General features: G+C 45.0%; 1 protein-coding gene across 3 annotated transcripts in view; it reads right to left on the reverse strand.

Moving 5' to 3' along the window:
* Nucleotides 1-846: 846 nt before the first annotated feature.
* The window catches only part of limk1a (LIM domain kinase 1a), a 63860-nt gene continuing 45845 nt past the window's right edge, over nucleotides 847-18861 (reverse strand). For all 3 annotated transcript variants that reach the window (XM_072469347.1, XM_072469349.1, XM_072469348.1), the window contains 8 exons: nucleotides 17439-17525; nucleotides 16158-16289; nucleotides 15133-15192; nucleotides 14058-14123; nucleotides 13444-13600; nucleotides 11681-11736; nucleotides 8784-8941; nucleotides 847-6114 (listed from right to left, as the gene is read on the reverse strand). In XM_072469347.1, the coding sequence (XP_072325448.1) occupies nucleotides 5964-6114; nucleotides 8784-8941; nucleotides 11681-11736; nucleotides 13444-13600; nucleotides 14058-14123; nucleotides 15133-15192; nucleotides 16158-16289; nucleotides 17439-17525 (867 nt within the window). In that variant the 3' untranslated portion in view covers nucleotides 847-5963. The remainder of the gene's footprint in view (nucleotides 6115-8783; nucleotides 8942-11680; nucleotides 11737-13443; nucleotides 13601-14057; nucleotides 14124-15132; nucleotides 15193-16157; nucleotides 16290-17438; nucleotides 17526-18861) is intronic.

The following is an 18861-nucleotide window of genomic DNA, read 5'->3' on the forward strand; positions in this document are numbered from 1 at the left end:
AGTGGCGTGGACCCCTCACCGACTCCGGTGTGGGGCTAGCACCGGTGCCACGTGAAATACCCGCGGATCGCGCAGCAAACAGCCGGAGAATCGCCGGGACCCAGGCCGCGCATGCAAGCTGCACCGATCGCGCTGGAAACATGACGTCGGCCGTGTTGGACCACGTACCTGCCCACCGCGACCCCACAGCCCACCCCCCACCATTCCCCCCAGCCCGAGCAGAAGCTACCCGGTCAGCAGCACATATCCTGGCCGAGTGTGGCGGCGCTGGACACTGTCCGCAGCCGGCACGCCAGATTCCCGACCGCTGGGACCTGCGCCGTCGGGAACTCAACACATCGGGGGCGGAGCCGCGCAGGAGGGCCGGCTGATGACGAGCCAATGGTGTTGCGACTGTGCGCAGCACGTCCCGATGATGCAGATTGCGGACTGTCGTCAAACAGGCGCCTGCCCAGATTCCGGGCATGGAAGCCATTCTCCGCCTGATCGCCGATGCGTCGGGCTAAGTTGAATTCCGCCCAGCATTGTTAGGCGCAGTGAAGCTGCTTCTGCTCTGCCCCTCCAGTCTGCCCCAGCCCAAACCTCAAAAGATCACCCTCCATCAGAAAATAAATCCTTTTTGCATCTTTTTCCTATTAATGTTCTCTCCGTGTTACGGATAATTTGATTATACATCAAGATTTTATTGAAGTAATTAAGTTAAGGATCATCGGCAGCCTCTTTAACATTCACAACCTCACTCAAAATACTAACACTATTTATCAGGGTTCATTGCACAGTGAGCAGGAAGTCTGACTGTTTCGAGATATTTTGTTTTTAAACAGGATGTGCCAGAAGTTGATAAAGTTGCTGGTTTGAGATGAAGCTGGTTTTATTCCATTTTCTTGTTACAATACTTTACAGAATTTCTGTCATAGGTCACCCTTCTGTGTGTAAAGTGCACTATGTTCACAGTTTCAAAACATAAACATGAGGAACGAAACACTGGAATGATATGACTGAATTCACAGAAACAATAAATTAACAATGTTAGAAAATGCAAGTTGAATTCATAAATAACATTAACCAACCACTGGTCATGGCAGCTCTGGCTAAACAAGGCACAGATTAATTTAGTGCGATGAGTTTTTCAGGGATTTTCCACTGAGCACATGTGGTCCTGTATATTGCCGGCAGAGGTTTTGATGTCAATTGGGTTTATGAATATATTTTGCGCAATGATTATCCTATTATTAACTTGTGCCTTGTGTGACCATGACCACAGTACAAATATGATTGCATGAAGTTTAAAGACAAAATAGATGCCATCATATAGCAGATAACATTCCTCCATGGTTACCGGAGTTTCTACCTTGACTACTGAAGGCATCCAAGTCTGCCAACAGTCCAAACTACCATTCTTCAAAAGGAGTTTAGACAATAATTGTCTAACCTGGCTATTTGACCATGGAAGACATTGAAACCGAACTCAAACTTGTTCCAACCATAATCCCCTTGTTGTAACCATAATCCCCTTGTTGCAGGGGATACTGGATGGAAATCAGAAGCAGGACCCTGCTCGAATTCTCCACCATTCCTAAGCCAGGAGCACCGAGGCCAATTGTAATTTGCTGCCACTAATTCAGGGAGTTAACTGTTCCAGCTTGGCCCTCCGAACCAGAGAGTGGTCCCATTTGGATGTTCTTTTTTTTTCAATTTTAATGCTAGTTTCTGAAGTAACCGAAGATTGAGATGTATGTACACCCTTCTCTTGACTCACTTTAGCCATATAGTTTGTAACTTTGCATTCAAACACAAAGCTATATTCTAACCATGGGAGCGGTTTAAAATATTGCATCGCCAAGCTAGATCTCCAGGATTGCTGGGAGTTTAGTGCCCATCTCCCTCAGTGCAATCTAATGAATACAGAAACCATGCAGCACTTGATTGTGGGAGCTCAGCAACTTCCAAATTTATGCAAACATTACTCCACCTCCTCTCCCTATCAAGGTACCCTATCTCACAAGGTGACATTCTGGGCGATAGATTCTCAATTGCAGACAAAACTTTCTTTAAGTCATTTAAGTGACCGCCAATCCAGTTGGAAAGTGTTGCCGGATTACTTGATGGTCACAGGCAAACCCGATTCAGTCTTCAATTGATGGCCATGCAAGGAAGTTTTCCCAGCCATCAGTTATTCAAGGGAAAGATTTATTACCCACGGTGATAGAATTAAACTGATAATGAGGCCCAGACATGGCAAATGAAATTAGTTCAACTGGCTCATTTTCCACAACACAACTGCCATTTATCTTAGTAATTGCAACTCTGCTTCCATCAAAAAACATTGAAATCAGGGTGGGAAAGAGAGAACCCAATTTCCTTCACTGCTGGTAATGTGCAAAAGCAAACGGGTGGGATTTATTGGCCTACTCGTCGGATTTCCCGTTGACTGCACTCCTTGTTGTCGGGAATCCTGTGCGCCTGGACAGGAATATCCCGCTGGCTTGAACAGCCGGGAAATTCCGCCCAACAATTTCAGCTTTCTACACTTCATCTTGTCATTTGCAAACTGGTGAATATTTTGATATTACCATCCACACGGTATATACTGCAATGTTAGGCCTTCAAAGCTCCTGAAGACAGTTACAATAAATGATACGTAACAACAGCCACTTGTAATCAGGTTCTCGACACTTCAAATGCAGAAAGAAAAAGTGTTGCAAGGACAAGCCTGAGGAGGAACAGTTACAAACGTTTACCTCACGGGAGCCCCACATCTATCAGGCAGTTGAAAGATTCCAGAATCCCCCCCACCCCCCAGTATACCCATGTTAGTACAGACATAGTGATACAGAACTGTGAAATATTTAATGAAAAGTGAAGTGAATAGGAGATACTTGGGACATTTAATTCAAATACATTATTGACATGCAACATCTCTTCATTAAGGTGGTGCTTGGGATACCCAATTCTAACTTTTTAAACGACAACTGGCAGACGGGGCTGGGGGTCGTGTCAATCTTTTATTTATTTTCTTGCCTTTGTGAAGGCTAAAATGGCAACTCTCCAGTACTCTCTGCAAAGTTAAATAAAGGTTGCGGCCTGGGTCCTAATGCACGGTGGAAAATCATTCCTGAAGCAGCCTTTTTAATTCACACCAACTGCAAATCTTTTAAAATCAGCAGATACTTGACAGTTCAAAGTTCACACATCTCAATAGGTTGGCAGAGATGTTAAGTAAACATTCTTATGCATGATGGGTGTGGAGTAAAACCCCTCAGCATTGCTTCACGGTGTACCTTCATATCAGTTATATCATGGGTTTAAATGCAGAGCAAAGTTCCCCGTACATATTTCCCCTTGTGCCTCAGCCCAATCTCAGAACAGAACATCACCCAAATAGATTATGGTGCCCTTTTTCCAATTCCCATACTAGCCATCAGCGTGAAATTATCTTTAGGATTCAGACTGTGCTCACAACAAAAATGCTATTTTGAGTATATTTTCAATGCCCCCCCACCCCCAGATGGTTAATGAAAAGCAAGTTACAGGCCAGAAATAATCTCCGGAAATAAAGACAAAATAGATGCCATTCTATAGCAGATAACATTCCTCCATGGTTACCGGAGTTTCTACCTTGACTACTGAAGACATCCAAGTGAAAGTGAATTGTGTCCTTGGGAAATAGTGTGGGTGTGCAAATGCGGGGAACTTTGCTCTGCATTTAAACCCATGATATAACTGATATGAAGGTACACCGTGAAGCAATGCTGAGGGGTTTTACTCCACACCCATCATGCATAAGAATGTTTACTTAACATCTCTGCCAACCTATTGAGATGTGTGAACTTTGAACTGTCAAGTGATGCTCGGCAGCCACTAGTGCTACATTCAGCTTCACTATATTCCGAGCAGATGGTGGCTCTGTCCCAACCAGGCTTGGATAGTTAGATGGAAAGCATGGCTTTGGCTCGAGAGCCCATGTGTTTACGCCTAGCTGGGCCCCAGTGTTGTGCACCCAAGAGAGGATGCTTTCGGCTTTGCAGGAATTCAAGTCCATATCCGAATAGAGTTCACGGGAGTAGAACGACAAACGAGGAGATGAACATTTCCTCGGAAACTAAATGGACGAGTTTTTATGCCCCCACTCCTAGACCACAACCCAAATCTAAAGCTCAAGGAAAAGCAATGGCTGCATGTTGGATGGTGCAAGGATTAAAATTACATTTGATTTAGATGGATGCAATGCTTTGATCAAAGACCAACTTCACTTCAAAAGGTCCAAGGGGTGCCGTAACTTCAAAATGTCCAAGGGGTGCCGTAACTATGAGGTGTCACAAGATCTTTCAGAGAAGAGGAAGGGGAGGAATCTGGTCATCTTGTGTGACGAGTACGAAGCAAGAGAAAATGACGAGTGTTAGAAGATGCTGGATTAAGTACGGTCATACAGTTTTAAAAATTGCCACCAACACCAAATGGACATCTTGGAAATCAGATGGTTCCAGATGAATGTGAATAAAAGTGATAAGATGGCCTTCAACTGAAATCCCTGGAACAGAGAACATGAAAGGAGCAAGATTAATAGGCATAATGGGCAAGTGTGTGTGATAGAGATCACAGAAAAGGGCGCAGAGACCATCACCGAATTCTCCTGAAAATAGACAATGGGAAAGAAGCCAGCCAAATGCTTAGTTCAAATATAATTCTAACGTATAAACCTGGGCTGTCAGATGATGGTGCTTTGCACCACTGTTCAAAAATAAAGGATGAGTTGTTATCAATGGGGAGGGTGGTTAAGGCCAGGGAGGAAGAAGCAGTGCGTAAATGGAAAGACAGAGTGATGCTTGGGAGGCTGAAGAGATTCAGTGGGATCAGTCAGTGCAACTCAATCTGGAATGGACACTCTAGAATGAGGTGGTACAATGCAGTGATAATATTCTTACAATATTCCAAAACTGCAATGCCTAAAGTTATAGCAGTCACCATTTTGATACTCTTTCATTTAATAGGGAGCTACTTTAAGCACAGTTGATTTTTCAGTCCATTAAAGGAGTTAAATCTCAACTAAAGCAGCTCCTCACTGCATGCCGCATGGCTCCAGATCCTGATAAAGTAATAAGCTAACACAGGACCATATGCCTTGATTACATTATTTATTTAAGTGATGAGATGTAACTGCGGTTTGAAATTTCAGCTGTAGTTTTGGTTTCCTCCCCACCCCCCCTGCCCCCAATCACCAATGTATCCAAATTGGGATGAGCTACAACAGTTGGTTTTTCCCTGCTGGATGCATAAAACCAGTTTCTAATTTGGCGTTCATCGAGATCAGGGATGTTAGTGCTTGGAATGTAAAGTTTAATTTCAGGTCCGTGCTGACAGTATCATTCAGTCCCAGCTCAGGCATAGCATTCATCAGGTGCAGGGCGCGACCCATCTTCTGCCCCAAGCTGAACAGTATGCCAACTTTCCAACTCCCACACCAGCCATCCTGTGGCCCCCTCTGATTAGAGAATTGGCCACGTTAGTGGCATTTCTATGCTGAGAGTCTATGCCTAATAGGAGCTGGATGACACTGCCCAAATTGCTTTCGCACATTACCACAGAGCTTGAGCAGTAACTCTATCCCGCCGCTAACTGCAGGGATTCATTTATCTACAAATCATGTGTCAGGTGCCCTGGGTTCCAAGAGATCTCTGTGGAAGTAGCCACTTACACCAATCTCCCGTAAACTGTCCACACCCTGTGTCCAACCGGAAGTGGCCAGCTATTTACATTTGTCGAGTAGCCTTGTTGTCCAGTGAAATGTTAAAGCTTAAGGGTCTTCCCGCAGGATTATAAACAGCACAGTTGTGTACTTGCAGGTTTGATTGTGCCTAGTACGCTGATGAAATGTGTCATTACGTGAAGGTGGTCAGCTGAACATCAGCATGCTTGTAGGTTACACTGTAAAATGGTTCAGCTTCCTGCTCAGGTGGGGCAGCTCACATGGGTTCTAGAAGTTCCTCTTTGCTTCTGGAGTGATTCTGGAAGAATGAATGATTGAGCTGTTCCAGGTCAGAGGTGAGAGGAAGGTGCATCTCCATGTGCAGTTTCAGGGCTAATAGCAACTGTTCCAGCTTCATAAAGGACGTCCTGTGAAAAGGAAACAAGCATCAGGACCAGCATAACCATAGAATTGCTACAGTGCAGAAGGAGGCTATTCAGCCCATCGAGTCTGCACCGACCCTCTGAAAGAGCACTCTACCTAGGCCCACTCCCCCGTCCTGTTCTCTAACCTGTACATCCTTGGACACTTGGGTGCAATTTAGCACGGCCAATTCACCCAACCTGCATATCTTGGACTGTGGGAGAAAACCAGAGGACCTGGAGGAAACCCATGCAGACACAGGGAGAAAGTGCAATCTCCACTCTGAGTAACCAAGGTCGGAATTGAACCCGGGCCCTTGGCACTGTGAGGCAGCAGTGCTAACCACTGTGCTGGTTACCACAGCAACACGGTAAGCTTGTGAAAATGGAGTTCAAATATGGGTTGAAATGATTTTGCTCAAAGGAGGAAACGTCAGGCTTGGGCGATTGTCACACTTCCGCCAGCCCCACCCCCTCATGTGTTCCTTAGCAAAACTGTCAAACCTGCCTGTCCTCATTGTGCAAGTTTGGGAGCTGCCTTGCCTCCCTCTAAAAATGGAAGCAGTCACCCTCAGATATGTTTGAACAATCACAGAGGTTTAAACATTCCCTGGAGGATTGAGGGAGGAGATGATCTAGTGACAGAAAGACAAACGGGGGTAACTCATCATTTTTCAATTAAGATATTTCCAAGAGTTCATCACAATGCAAATGAGCCAAAGCTATTCAACTGCAAAATGTCACCGAACTATCATGAGAACCAAACTGAACAATAGTGTAATCCATTTACAGGACAGAAACAGGCCATTTGGCCAGATATGTCCATAAAGAACATTCAATAAATTTAAATTGGGTAAAAAGGCACAGAGGTGGGCAAACCAGAAACTTACCAAAGTCCTTCCAAACAGGGAGCACCACCCAACAGGTCCACACTATTGCTTTGACCCCAGCTGTCAAATTTAGGACAGCTGTAGAATATTGGTGGCTACAATTGGTCAGTGACTTAGTCAGCATTTGTGATGAATGTCGTAATTTTAGATATATTGTATTATGTGTATGTTAAATGCCTGGGATAGGATGACTGCTGCAGCCATGTTTTCAAAAATCCTGGTTTGAAAGGCAGCAGACACCTTTGGGGACAAAGGTATAATTAAAGCATTGTAAAAGATCATAATCAATTTTAGCCATGTATATTGTTTGCTGAAGTTGGGCTAATGGAATTGTGTTTAGATAAAGAGGGTTCCCTGGGGAGTAGATGATTATTTATTTAATTAGAGACAGTGTTCAGCTTAGTAAGATAATGTAGTTAAAGGCAGGAGCCAGGGGCTGAAGCAGTCAGGTATTGGGTTTTGGAGTTAATCAGTTCGGATCTGTAGGTGAACAGACTAGCTCCTTCTCTCAAAAGCAGTTTCATGAAAACGATTTTACCTGTGAACAAACGACAGGTTCTGAAAAGGCTGACGGGTTAAACAGAAGTTCGACAGGCAAGAATCTGCAACCCCTGAAGGATCTCTCTTTTTCAAAGCAGACAACTCTTTACAGCAAGTATTCCTGGGTTGGCTACCTGTATTTAAAAGTGGATTTTGACCATAGATGGGTTTTGTTTGAGTGGAGATAAAGATAGCAGTAAAGGTTTATTGTTTCATTGGATTGCTAAGCATCATTTAATGGGTAATTGAAATCTACTTTTCTTTGTAATGCTAAAGTTAGTAATACTATGTTATTAATAAAGTTTGTTTTGGGGGAGGCGCATGGCACAGTGGTTAGCACTGCTGCCTACAGCACTGAGGATCGACGTTCAAATCCTGGCTCTGGGTCACTGTCCGTGTGGAGTTTGCACATTCACCCAGTGTCTGCGTGGATTTCACCCCCACAACCCAAAGATGTGCAGGGTAGGTGGAATGGCCACACTAAATTGCCCCTTAATTGGGAAAAAAATAATTGGGTACTCAATTTTTAAAAAAAATTAATAAAGTTTGTTTTAATACATCATATCCCTATTTGTGCAAGGAATCAGTCCTGGAGTGAAGTATCCTTGCCTCACAGTCTTACAAATTACATAAAATATTGGGGTTTCTGTCCGGTATCCCAGTAACTGTTGGGATCTCAAGCACCACACGGTACCCAGAAACCAACTTTAGACCCAAACCTGGCATCCCAACAGCAATGTCATTAAAATCCTTACATTCAAATTCTTATGCAACAAAATGTTGTGTCATCCAAATCTGCCCCCCCTCCCCCACCCCCAGTTGGTTATAATCAAGCGCTGTCACCTTATTCCTCAGCATATTTCAGCTGACAGCAGCATTATTCAATCTTTACCACCCCCCAGCTTTACCCCATTCAATATCTTCCATCCCAACCTCAATACATTAAAATCTTTACCTTTATCCTCAAACCAATCTATCCATCCTAAAACCTTCCGCCTCATACCCTAGTACGCAGCACCACCCAAACCCTTTCATGGGTGGTGTATCAGATAGATTGCAGTTAAATAACAATTCAAAATGCTGGAAATACTCAGGTTAGGCAGCATCTGTGGCGAGAAATAAACTTAATGTTTCAGGTCACTGAAGGCACCATTTTCTGTTTGCATTTCAGATTTCCAGCATTTTGCTCTCATGTTAAACCCTTACACCTCAAACCTTGCTCTCGGGTCGTTGTGAGGGGCCCACCTTTTTTCAGGATCCAAGTCACAGCACATGACTGCAATTGGAAAGAAAGCAGCTGGACATTCTTCTGGACAGAATCGATTCAAGAAAACTGGGACATTCAGGCCAAAGTCGGTTGTCCTGGGCAGATAATCTGGGTCTGCATTTACTCTACCAATCAGCTGAAAGTGAAAGGAGTAGCGAATTAGAAAGGAAGCCGGGGGGGCTCAGTAACCCACACCCTTGTCACGCGTGAGAATCCGTTCATAATATCAGGTACATTACACTTTTCGTTCACTGGTTTAGCACAACTAGTCTTGGTTTAGGGCTGTTTTACAGACTAAACTTCCAAAACCAAGACTAATGGAGCTCTTTTGTACATGTGCCCTTGAGCCTTTGGACCTAATTTTAACCCTGTGCAAATGAAAGGGTTTTGACAGTTAAAATCTCGCACACTGGAGATACAGGGGGTGTGATTCTCCCATTCGGCGGCAGAGTGTCCACGCTGTCGGAAACGCCATCGCGTTTCACGCCGTCGTGAGTGGGCCGCTGGGAGTACCGATTCTGGCCCCTACAGGGGAACTGCACGGCGCTGGGGCAGTTCACGCTGCTCCAGCCTTCCAGCCCGGCGCGAACCGTGCGCCGTGGGATCCGCGCATGCGCAGTGGCACTGGCGTCAACGAGGACATGCGCAGTGGCGCCAGCACCAACCCGCGCATGCGCGGTGGCCTCCCTCAACGTACCGGCCACGACGCAACATGGCGTGGGAATTCAGGGTCCGGCGCGTAAGAAAATAGGCCCGGGGAGCGAGAGGCTGGCCCACCAATCGGTGGGCCCCGATCGCGGGCCAGGCCCCATCGGAGGCCCCCCCGGGGTCGGAGCCCCCCTCCCCCCCACAGGCCACCCCCCGAGTCTGCACGCAGAGTTCCCGCCGTCTGCGACCAGGCGTGGACGGCGCCAGTGAGACTCTCCTTTTTAAAGCGGCCGCTCGGCCCATCCAGGCTGGAGAATCGGCAGCCCGGCCACGTAGTGCGGACCGCGGCCGTTGCCGCGCCAAACACGCCGCGCCAATGGCCCGCTGCGCGGAGAATCGCGTGCCGGCGGCGTGGCGCGGTTGCGGGGATTCTCCGGCCCGGCGCAGGGCTGGGAGAATCCCGTCCAGGGTGCCCAAATTTCAGGAACAATTGACCTCTTTTATAACTAATGTAGTCATGAGGATTTTCCTCATGAGTGACAGTGGATGGTGTATCAGATATATTGCAGTTATTTGAACTCTAGGAAAATCCAGTTAGCCCAAGCATATATGAAACATTTCCAAACCTGGGTTGAGACCATTTTGAACTGTATCACACTGGTGTGAAGTAGTGTTAGAGTCTCTGGTGGGAAAATGCTGAGCAATGGTTAAGGATAATGCTGACCATTAAAAAGGAGCACATACCTCACACAAGGCAGTTTTTCCTCAAATGATATTGGTACTGTTACAAGGCCCTACCATGTACCCCCAAAATCTCCTTTCCCCTACACACAAAGTTCCAAGCATCTTTTTCTAATGTGCATTGCACAAAGCAATATTCCTTTAAGGAGGACATTGTTAAAAAGGGCCACACCCTTTTTCTGGGATTGGGAAGCCCAATTGGGCTGTGGATGATATACCAGGCCTCTTCAGCCAATTCAGTTTACTCGAAGTGATATCAAGAAATGGCTGAAGGCACGGAATACTGCAAAAGCTATGGGCCCTGACAATATTTCAGCAATAATACTGCAGACTTGTGATTCAGAAGCCTGTTCCCTAGCAAGATGTTTTAACACAGCTACAACACTGGCATCTACCCAGCAATGTGGAAAATTGCCCAGGTATGTCCTGTACACAAGAATCAGGACAATCCAACCCTGCCAATAACTGCCCCATCAGTCTACGGTCAGTCATTAGTAAAGTGATGGAAAAGGTTACCAACAATGCTATCAAGTGGCACTTGCTCAGCAATACCCTACTTACTAACAGTCAATTTGGTTCTCCAGTGTCACTCAGCTCCTGATCTCATTGCAGTCTTGGTTCAAACATGGATCAAAAAAAAGGTGAGGTGAGAGTGACTGCCTTTGTTATCAAGGCAGCATTTGACCAAATATGGCATCAAGGAGTCTGAGCAAAACTGGAGTCAAAAGGAATCAGGGTGGAAAATCCCCACCGGTTGGTCATCGGCACAAAGGAAGATGGTTGTGGTTGTTGGAGATCAGTGATCTCAGACCCAGGATATCACTGCAGGAGTTCCTCAGGGTAGTGCCTGAAGTCCAACCATCTCCAGCTGCTTCATTAATGAGCTCCCTTCCACCACAAGGTCACAAGTGAGGATGTTCACAGATGACTGCACAATGTTCAGCACCATTTGTGACTCTGCAGATAACGAAGTTCAAATGCAGAAAGACCTGGACAATATCCAGGCTTGGGCTGGCAAGTAGCATTCGCGCCACACAAGTGCCAGTCAATGAACATCTCCAACAAGTGGATTTAACCATCGTCTCTTGACATTCAATGACATTACCAGAACTGAATCTGGTAAAATCCTGGACCTTCCTCACAAACAGCACTGTCTACCTACACCACATGGACTGCAACAGTTTAGGAAGGCAACTCACCACAACATACTCAAGGGCAACTAGGGATGGACAAGAAATGTTGGCCGAGCCAGTAAAGCCTACATCACATGAATGATTAAAAAAAAAAATCACCTTGCTAAAAAGCCAACACAAATGAATCTCCGACATCACAAATTAGTGAGCGACAACCAGAAGGGAAGTGAAGCACACACCGTTCTGAAATGATGGGGCGAATGGATTGAAAAACTGCTCTGAAGACTGTTTCCTCGGTGTTACTTTTTAAAATCAGCCGTCAAGAGCAGCAGCTACTCAGTTTAGTCTCTTACCTCACACAGCATAATCCCAAATGAAAAGATGTCAACTTTCTCATCATAGCTTTTTCCTGAGAACATAAAAATATGCATCAATGAAGATCACTACCAGTGAACAACAGAACGTCACGAAATACGAGCAAGTACTGTGAAACATCAAAGAGCAATACTGAATAAGTAAGTTCCAACAAGCATCATTGAGGATCACAGAACCTTTGTGCAAACAGCAATAAAATAATGAGGACTGGAAATACTACTGCCCAGTACTGGATAGCCTTCACTGGCAAAATACACGGAAATCGCAATATAATCCAACAGAATATTGAAGAAAATGGTGGTGGGGTGGCGGGGTAATCTGGGTTATTCTAGCATTCATTCAAGGCTGAACCATCGGCACTTGGGTCAGAGATCTTGGTGGAAGAAATTCAGAGAAACCTGGAAAGCACGTATTTACAATGATATTTAACTAGATCTTGGAACCCAAAACCAACAGCAAGTTTCCACCACAGCTCACAGTAAGGGACATCTGTGACGACTGGAAAACTTTAGGAATGTTGGATTCCAAGTGTTGGGTAACTTAAGGGTTAAAAGCCTGGGGTTAGAGTGTGTTAGACTGCAGTGGTCATGTTTTTAATAAATTATTTGGTTTAGCAAGGCCTGGGTGCATTTATCAGCCCGAAGGTGACACTGACAAAGGAATGTGTTTTTTTAGTCTGGACTAATGGACTGTGATTTGACTGGGAAAGTCCCTGAGGAGTTAGTGTTTTGCAGCCTGCAGAGAATTTATTTCCCAGCTTGGAGAAATTAGGTCATTGCTGGGTGGAGCCATGGAATGCAGAGACACATTTTGTGAAAGCTTTAGAGAAGCAGTTTTTGGAAAAAGCTTTGGAGTTGAATTCTGACTGCCTGACAATTCTCCCATAGTAAGAAAGATTGAGAGATAGCTGCATGTTTCTTTTCTTGTTGTTTAATAGGAAATTGAGTAGTAGCGATGAAGGAATAATTATAAGCTGTTCTTTTTGGTTGTGAAGTTAAAAGGTTTAACATTGTATCCGTAATAAAGTTTTGTTTTAAAAATACCCAAGCCCTATTTCTTCATGCAATCACTCCTGGAGCAAATCATTCTTTCCCACAGTCTTACAAAATAAACGAAATGATTGGTGGTTCGGTCCAGTATCCTAGCCGCTGTTGGGATCATGATACATCAGATCTATGGTCTGTAAACTTGGCCAGAGGGAAGGGACGAGAATTTCCTCTCTTTAATGAATTAAACTGAGTCTTTCAAGTGGACAAGACATTGCCCTGTCCTTACATCACCTCCATAAGTGCAGTGACAATACCTGCTCCAGAAATTATTTTCAAACAGGGAATCTGTTTTTGTGGAAAGTTTCCATTCAATTGCAATTGGATACCGATTTGGCCAAATGTATTGCTGAGCCAGCGTTCCAGAGAATTCCAGATATGATCCCTGCGCATGCTGAATAGTAGCAGCACTGGCTAGGAATGATAAAGAATCGATTAATCAGCCGACAGATCCCCATTCCTGATCACCATCTGTACTTGTGCTGGGAAGGAGTCACTTGTGCAGGTTATACGAGGACAGGATGTTGTCCTGTGCAACCGGCTGGTTTGTGGATGTTTACTGTCTTGCTTGCCCTATGAGCCATTGAACAGGGCAATGAGGCTTCCAGGTATAATCTCAGCAAGACTTTGCCCTCAGAAGAGGGGAATAAATAATTTGGGGAAAAAGATATTTCCCTTTTTTTTTTTACACTTACCGTTAATCATCTCTGGAGCCATCCAGTAAGGGTTTCCCACCACAGTGTAACGCTTTTTCCTGTCTGGCTTCCTCATGGTGGACCGATTGTCTGTCTGTTTTTTATCATCAACCATTAGTCTGGACAGTCCAAAATCAGCAACCACTACAGTATTATTCTGAAATACAAAAACCAGAAATTGAGTCTACCTCCAGAGGGTCCCATGAGGGAACTAGCATTGCCTGGATAATCACATCACCACAAACAGGAGCTTGGCACTACCTGGGAAAGACCCTCACCTTGTCCCCTCTCACACCCCGACATGAACCTGGCACTGCCTTGGGAACCCCCCCCCCCCCCCCCCACCCTGTTCTCTCCCCCGGCAGAACATGGCACCACTGGAGAAAGACCCACATGCCCTCCCCCGGACAGGAACCTGGCACTGCCTGGAAAGGACCCCCCACTATATGAACCTGGCATTGCCGGGGAAAGACGCACACCCCCTCCTCCACCCTGACAGGAACCTGGCACGACTGAGAAAGACCCACACCCCAACATGAACCAAAACCTGCCACCCCAGACTGTAATCCCCAGCCATCACCCTCTCCAGCCTACCCAGACTAACTGTGGCTTACCTCACGTACTAGGCAGTTATGAGAATTCAAGTCTCGATGGATAATGTTCATGGAATGCAGATAGGACTGAAATCAGAAAGCAAAAGGAGGGACAAAGTGAGGAGTTTTAAAATAGTTACCATTTCTGTCTCAGTTCATTCAACAAGGTTTTTGCAGCCCAGGTGAAGGGGCAGGTAGGCAGACCACTCGAGGGGATCAGGAGTGGAGGCTGCCCTGTTTTGTTGTCGTTATCAGTGATGTGTATTACTTAGGCACCAAGAAACAGTCTTGTTGAAGCTACAATAAATCTTCATTCACAGTGCTGAACTATGTACATATTTAACATTTATTTACAATAGAGGGTGAAGGTATGAAGAGGGTCCCATACTAGTCCCTTACATGTTGCTACCCATCTCCAGACTGCCCTTGGCTCTAGGTCATGTGCCTTCTTACATCACTGCGTGGACGATACTGTATCCAGTCCCATGTTAACGCTTTAGGTACAAGATCGTTCTGCTACTGTGGCAAACATAGTCCCAGCCTCTCTGGAAAACTGATAGCAAGGCCCCAAGCCTAATCCACAGTCTTCAAATCACACAATCACGATAACTTTGGGCCAGAGTTCACCATCATTCAGCTTTTGGTGAAATTTTTAAAAACAAACAAGAAAAAGAAAAGGGGAAGGCACAACAAATTCAAGTCTACAAATCCGGATTGGTACATTTGTGTGTTTGAAAATCCTTTGCATCGTATGTCTACAGAAGTAAAGACTGAATTGGGCAGCAAAAATAAAAAAACTCAGCAGGACCTCTGTTCTGTTCCTTTCAGAGTTCGAGACAGAGGATGAACCAGAATTCGTAGTCGCAAAGGTCAACTTGGCTACGTTATTGTGTGATGAATCGAGGTCGGAGGTCGTCTTGTCATCTCCCCCCCCACCCCACCCCCCGGAGTCAGATGACTGCTTTAACATGCTCGTGTTAGCACATTCCCTTGAAACGTGATACCCTTTTACTATAACCGATTGGAATTCAATCCCCAGAGATCATTGTTCTGTCTGCAATTCTCTTCAATCCCCCCACAATAGTCTGATACTTACCATTCCCTCAGCAATGTCCCTGGCAAAGCTTACGCGATGGTCCCATGGCAATATGCGGTCCTGTTGGGGCGAAAAATATCAATGAGACCCCGGTTACATCAGTTTTGTATTTTTAAAAACTTTACACCAAACGAAAGCAGTTCGCACGAAGCAGCCTCTTCACCAATTACGTGCTTTATTTAAACTGCAGTTACTGCAATCCGACAGACCACAGCAAAAAGCTTAAGCCCCAGGAGCAGAAGTTAGATGTCTGAGGAGAACCATGGGTATAATAAATTTGTGGGATAAGTTCACTGAGGGACACGGAGGAAAACAGTGAACTGGGGTCAAGAGGCATCAATGTTGTTTACAGAATGATAAGGGGTTCAGGGACACTGAAGGAAACACGAAGCAGGGTTAATATATGGAAAAGTGACAGTCACATCTGGCCAAATGGTCTTCTCCTCTTCCTATAAATTCACCTCGTTTGCTGCTCTGTTAGACTAAAATAGAAACGGGCATGCAATGCACCCATTTTTCAGTTGCGCAGTTGAGGTCAAAGCATACCTCCCACTAAAGCAGTGGGACATCCCTCACAAGTCTGCACAGGTTGTCCACTACTAAATTTTTAGACCCTGGATGTACACCTAAAAGTTGTGCCCTTGAATGTGGAAATGAGGGGTTAAATACCGGCGGAGGACTCCTTTCTGAAATCGGTCTCTGCCATCAGTCATTTGTCTTTAGATTAATCAGTATTTCGGGCGCCATGCTTGGAAGAAAATGGAATAGTCTCCCTGTTTGGCAGATAGTGTTGTTCCTCCTACATGGGCAAACTGATGCTTTAGGTAATGCTGTCTCGCGAGTTAGACAACTTGTTGAAAGTCTAGGGCCTGTTCACCATGGTGACCACCACAGTAATCCACTTGGTCAATACGAAGTCTCGGTGAAGGCACAAGTTCTTCACAGTTGTGTGGTGCTAGACTGGAACAATCCTGCACAACCTTTCAACAATCAACCAGACAGGTGTTCACTCTGTCAACACTTACTAAATCTTTGATGATGCTTCTCAATGTCCCTCCTTTGATGTACTCCGTAATGAAGTTCAGCCTCTTGTCTTTATAAAGGACACCAATGAACCGGAGTACTTTCGGGTGGTCGAGGCAGCGCATCACCTTAACCTGATTACAGGAGACAAAGGCAAGCTTCTTTAATGAGACAGCCAACTACAAAAATTAGCATGCTCTCCATTCTCAATGTCCCATCTGGTCCTATAATGTGGAGCAATACTCCAGGCCATTTTACGGACTCTCCAGTTCTCAAAGCAGAGGGTCAGCACTGAACAGTGCACTCAATCTGTAACACACTCTCAAAACATCACACAAAGAGCTCTCCCCCATAATGCATTTGTTGACGAATTGTTTAGTGTGCAACTTAGCTAGGGCAGCATGATGGCTCAGTGATTAACACTGCTGCCTCACGGTGCGGAGGACCCGGATTCAATCCCGGCTCCAGTTCACTGTCCATGTGGAGTTTGCACATTCTCCCCGGGTCTGCGTGGGTCTCACCCACACAACCCAAAAAGATATGCAAGGTAGGTGAATTGGCTTTGCTAAACTGTCCCTCAATTGGAAAAAAAAAAAAATGTGTAACTTAGCCAGGTAGTCAAGGCAGAGTTCAGCAGATGCTGACAGGGCAGATCTTATCCTGCATATTGGTGTGGTGCAAAAAATAATGTTGTCGCCCCTGGAGGGGAGGGAACTGCCAACAGGTGCAATGCATTGGATCTCAATCCAACAGCTTCTTCCAGAATGAGAATGAGAGGATTAGGCTAGATGTGATGTCCTTCCTTTTCTGATCTTACAGTAGGTCAAGCAAAAATGCCTCAATCCTTGTGGAGTGAGGATTGAGGCAAAAGCAACATAAAGAATAACAAGACGACAGGATAATACATTTAGCCCATCTCAAACTATCGCAAGCGTTTCTATAAACACACTGACCGTCAAGACACAGATGAATGACCTTCACACATTTTCAATTCCTCATCCTTGCCTCAGGCTGCTTCACAAAACATCCCTGTTCAGTAGAAAATGGCTTTAACTCGTCACATACTGGTCTCACAAAAGGGAATGAGGTGCGTAGACGCGGTGAACCCATACTCCCGCACTTTTGCTTCCTCTATCACACATCTTTACTCTATCAGCAACTTCTCCAATCAGGCCAACAATACATTGGTATCATCTTAGTAGCATGAATGGCAATATTAAAATATTCAACTGGTTTGGTTAAGTGGACTGTGTTACACAGAAATGAAACTCCTATTTACCAACCTCTTTCAGAAAGGTCCTTTGGGTTTCATCATCAAAGCGGATCAGTTCCTTCATTGCCATGACCTCCCCTGTCTCTCGGTGTGTCACCTGATCAAAAGGGAAAAAAATAAAAAGGATTATGTAGAGGGAGATGTATAATAGAGCACAAAAGTAGGCCATTCGGCCCTGCGAGGCCCTTTTCTGAAGTTCAATGAGATCATGCTGGACTTGCAATCTAACTCAGGCTACCTGCCTTTGTCTCAAATAAAAACCTAGCAATCTTAGATTTAAAGTAATAACTGATCTAGTATCAAGTACTGTTTGCAGAAGAGCATTCCAAACTTAATTCTGGATAGAAAATGTTTCCCAATCTCACTCCAAAAGAGGTTGGACTATAATTATACCCCCATTCCCAAGACTTCCCAACCAGAGGATGTAGTTTCCATCAACCCTATTTATTTCCCTTAATACCTTAATTCGGTTCGCTTTAATACCTTGGAAACTTCACCCTTTAACCATCCAATTTGCAGGAAATACAGTCCTAGTTTCTCTCTCTTCGTAACACTTTGGGAGTCCTGGTATGATTCAGGAGTCCTGGTATGATTCTGGAAAAATCTACACCACACAACTCCCAACCCAACCCAACCCAAACCCCCTCCCCCCCAGATCAATCTACCCTCCGCGAGGTATGGTGTCCTGAGCTGCTCAAGTGTGTTCCAGGTATGGTCTAAAAGGCTTTGGTCCAGTTGAAGCCAACTACTTCTACCCCCTCATATCCTAGCTCTCCAGATACAATGATCAGCATTCCAAAAGCCTTTTCCATTGTCTGTATCTGTTCAGGGTTTGGAATAAGCCGGTCATTTACAGGTCGGCAAACTATAAATAGTCGGTGCCAGATATTTACAAAATATATTAAAAGCTTGCATGAAAGGACAGAGTGTATTGTCAACAAATTTGCTAACTATACAAAAGTTAGTCAAGAAAGTAAGCTCTAAGGACGATACAGACTCTGCAAAGGAGTATAGATCAGTTAAGGCAGTGGGCACAAATCAGGCAGATGGAAGTATAATGTGGTCAAATGGGAGGTTGTCCACTTGGGCAAGATGACTAGGACCACAGAATATTATTTAAAATGGAGGGAGTAGAGAATGTTGCAGTACACGGCTATCAGAGTGTCGTCCTACGTGAATCACAAAGATAGCACGGAGGTACAGCAAGTAATTAGAATCACAGAATCTCTCCAGTGTAGAAGGAGGCTGCTCGACCCATCGAGTCTGCACCAAATCTCCGAAACAGCACCCTACCCATGTCCAACCCGTCCTGTTCCTGCAACCCAACCTGCACATCCCTGAACACTAAGGGGAAATTTAGCACAGCCAATCCACCTAATCTGCACATCCTTGGACTATGGGAGGAAACCAGAGCACCCAGAGATCATTAGGAA

The sequence above is a fragment of the Scyliorhinus torazame genome, chromosome 12, assembly GCF_047496885.1.
Source record: "Scyliorhinus torazame isolate Kashiwa2021f chromosome 12, sScyTor2.1, whole genome shotgun sequence".
NCBI classification, from domain to species: Eukaryota; Metazoa; Chordata; class Chondrichthyes; order Carcharhiniformes; family Scyliorhinidae; genus Scyliorhinus; species Scyliorhinus torazame.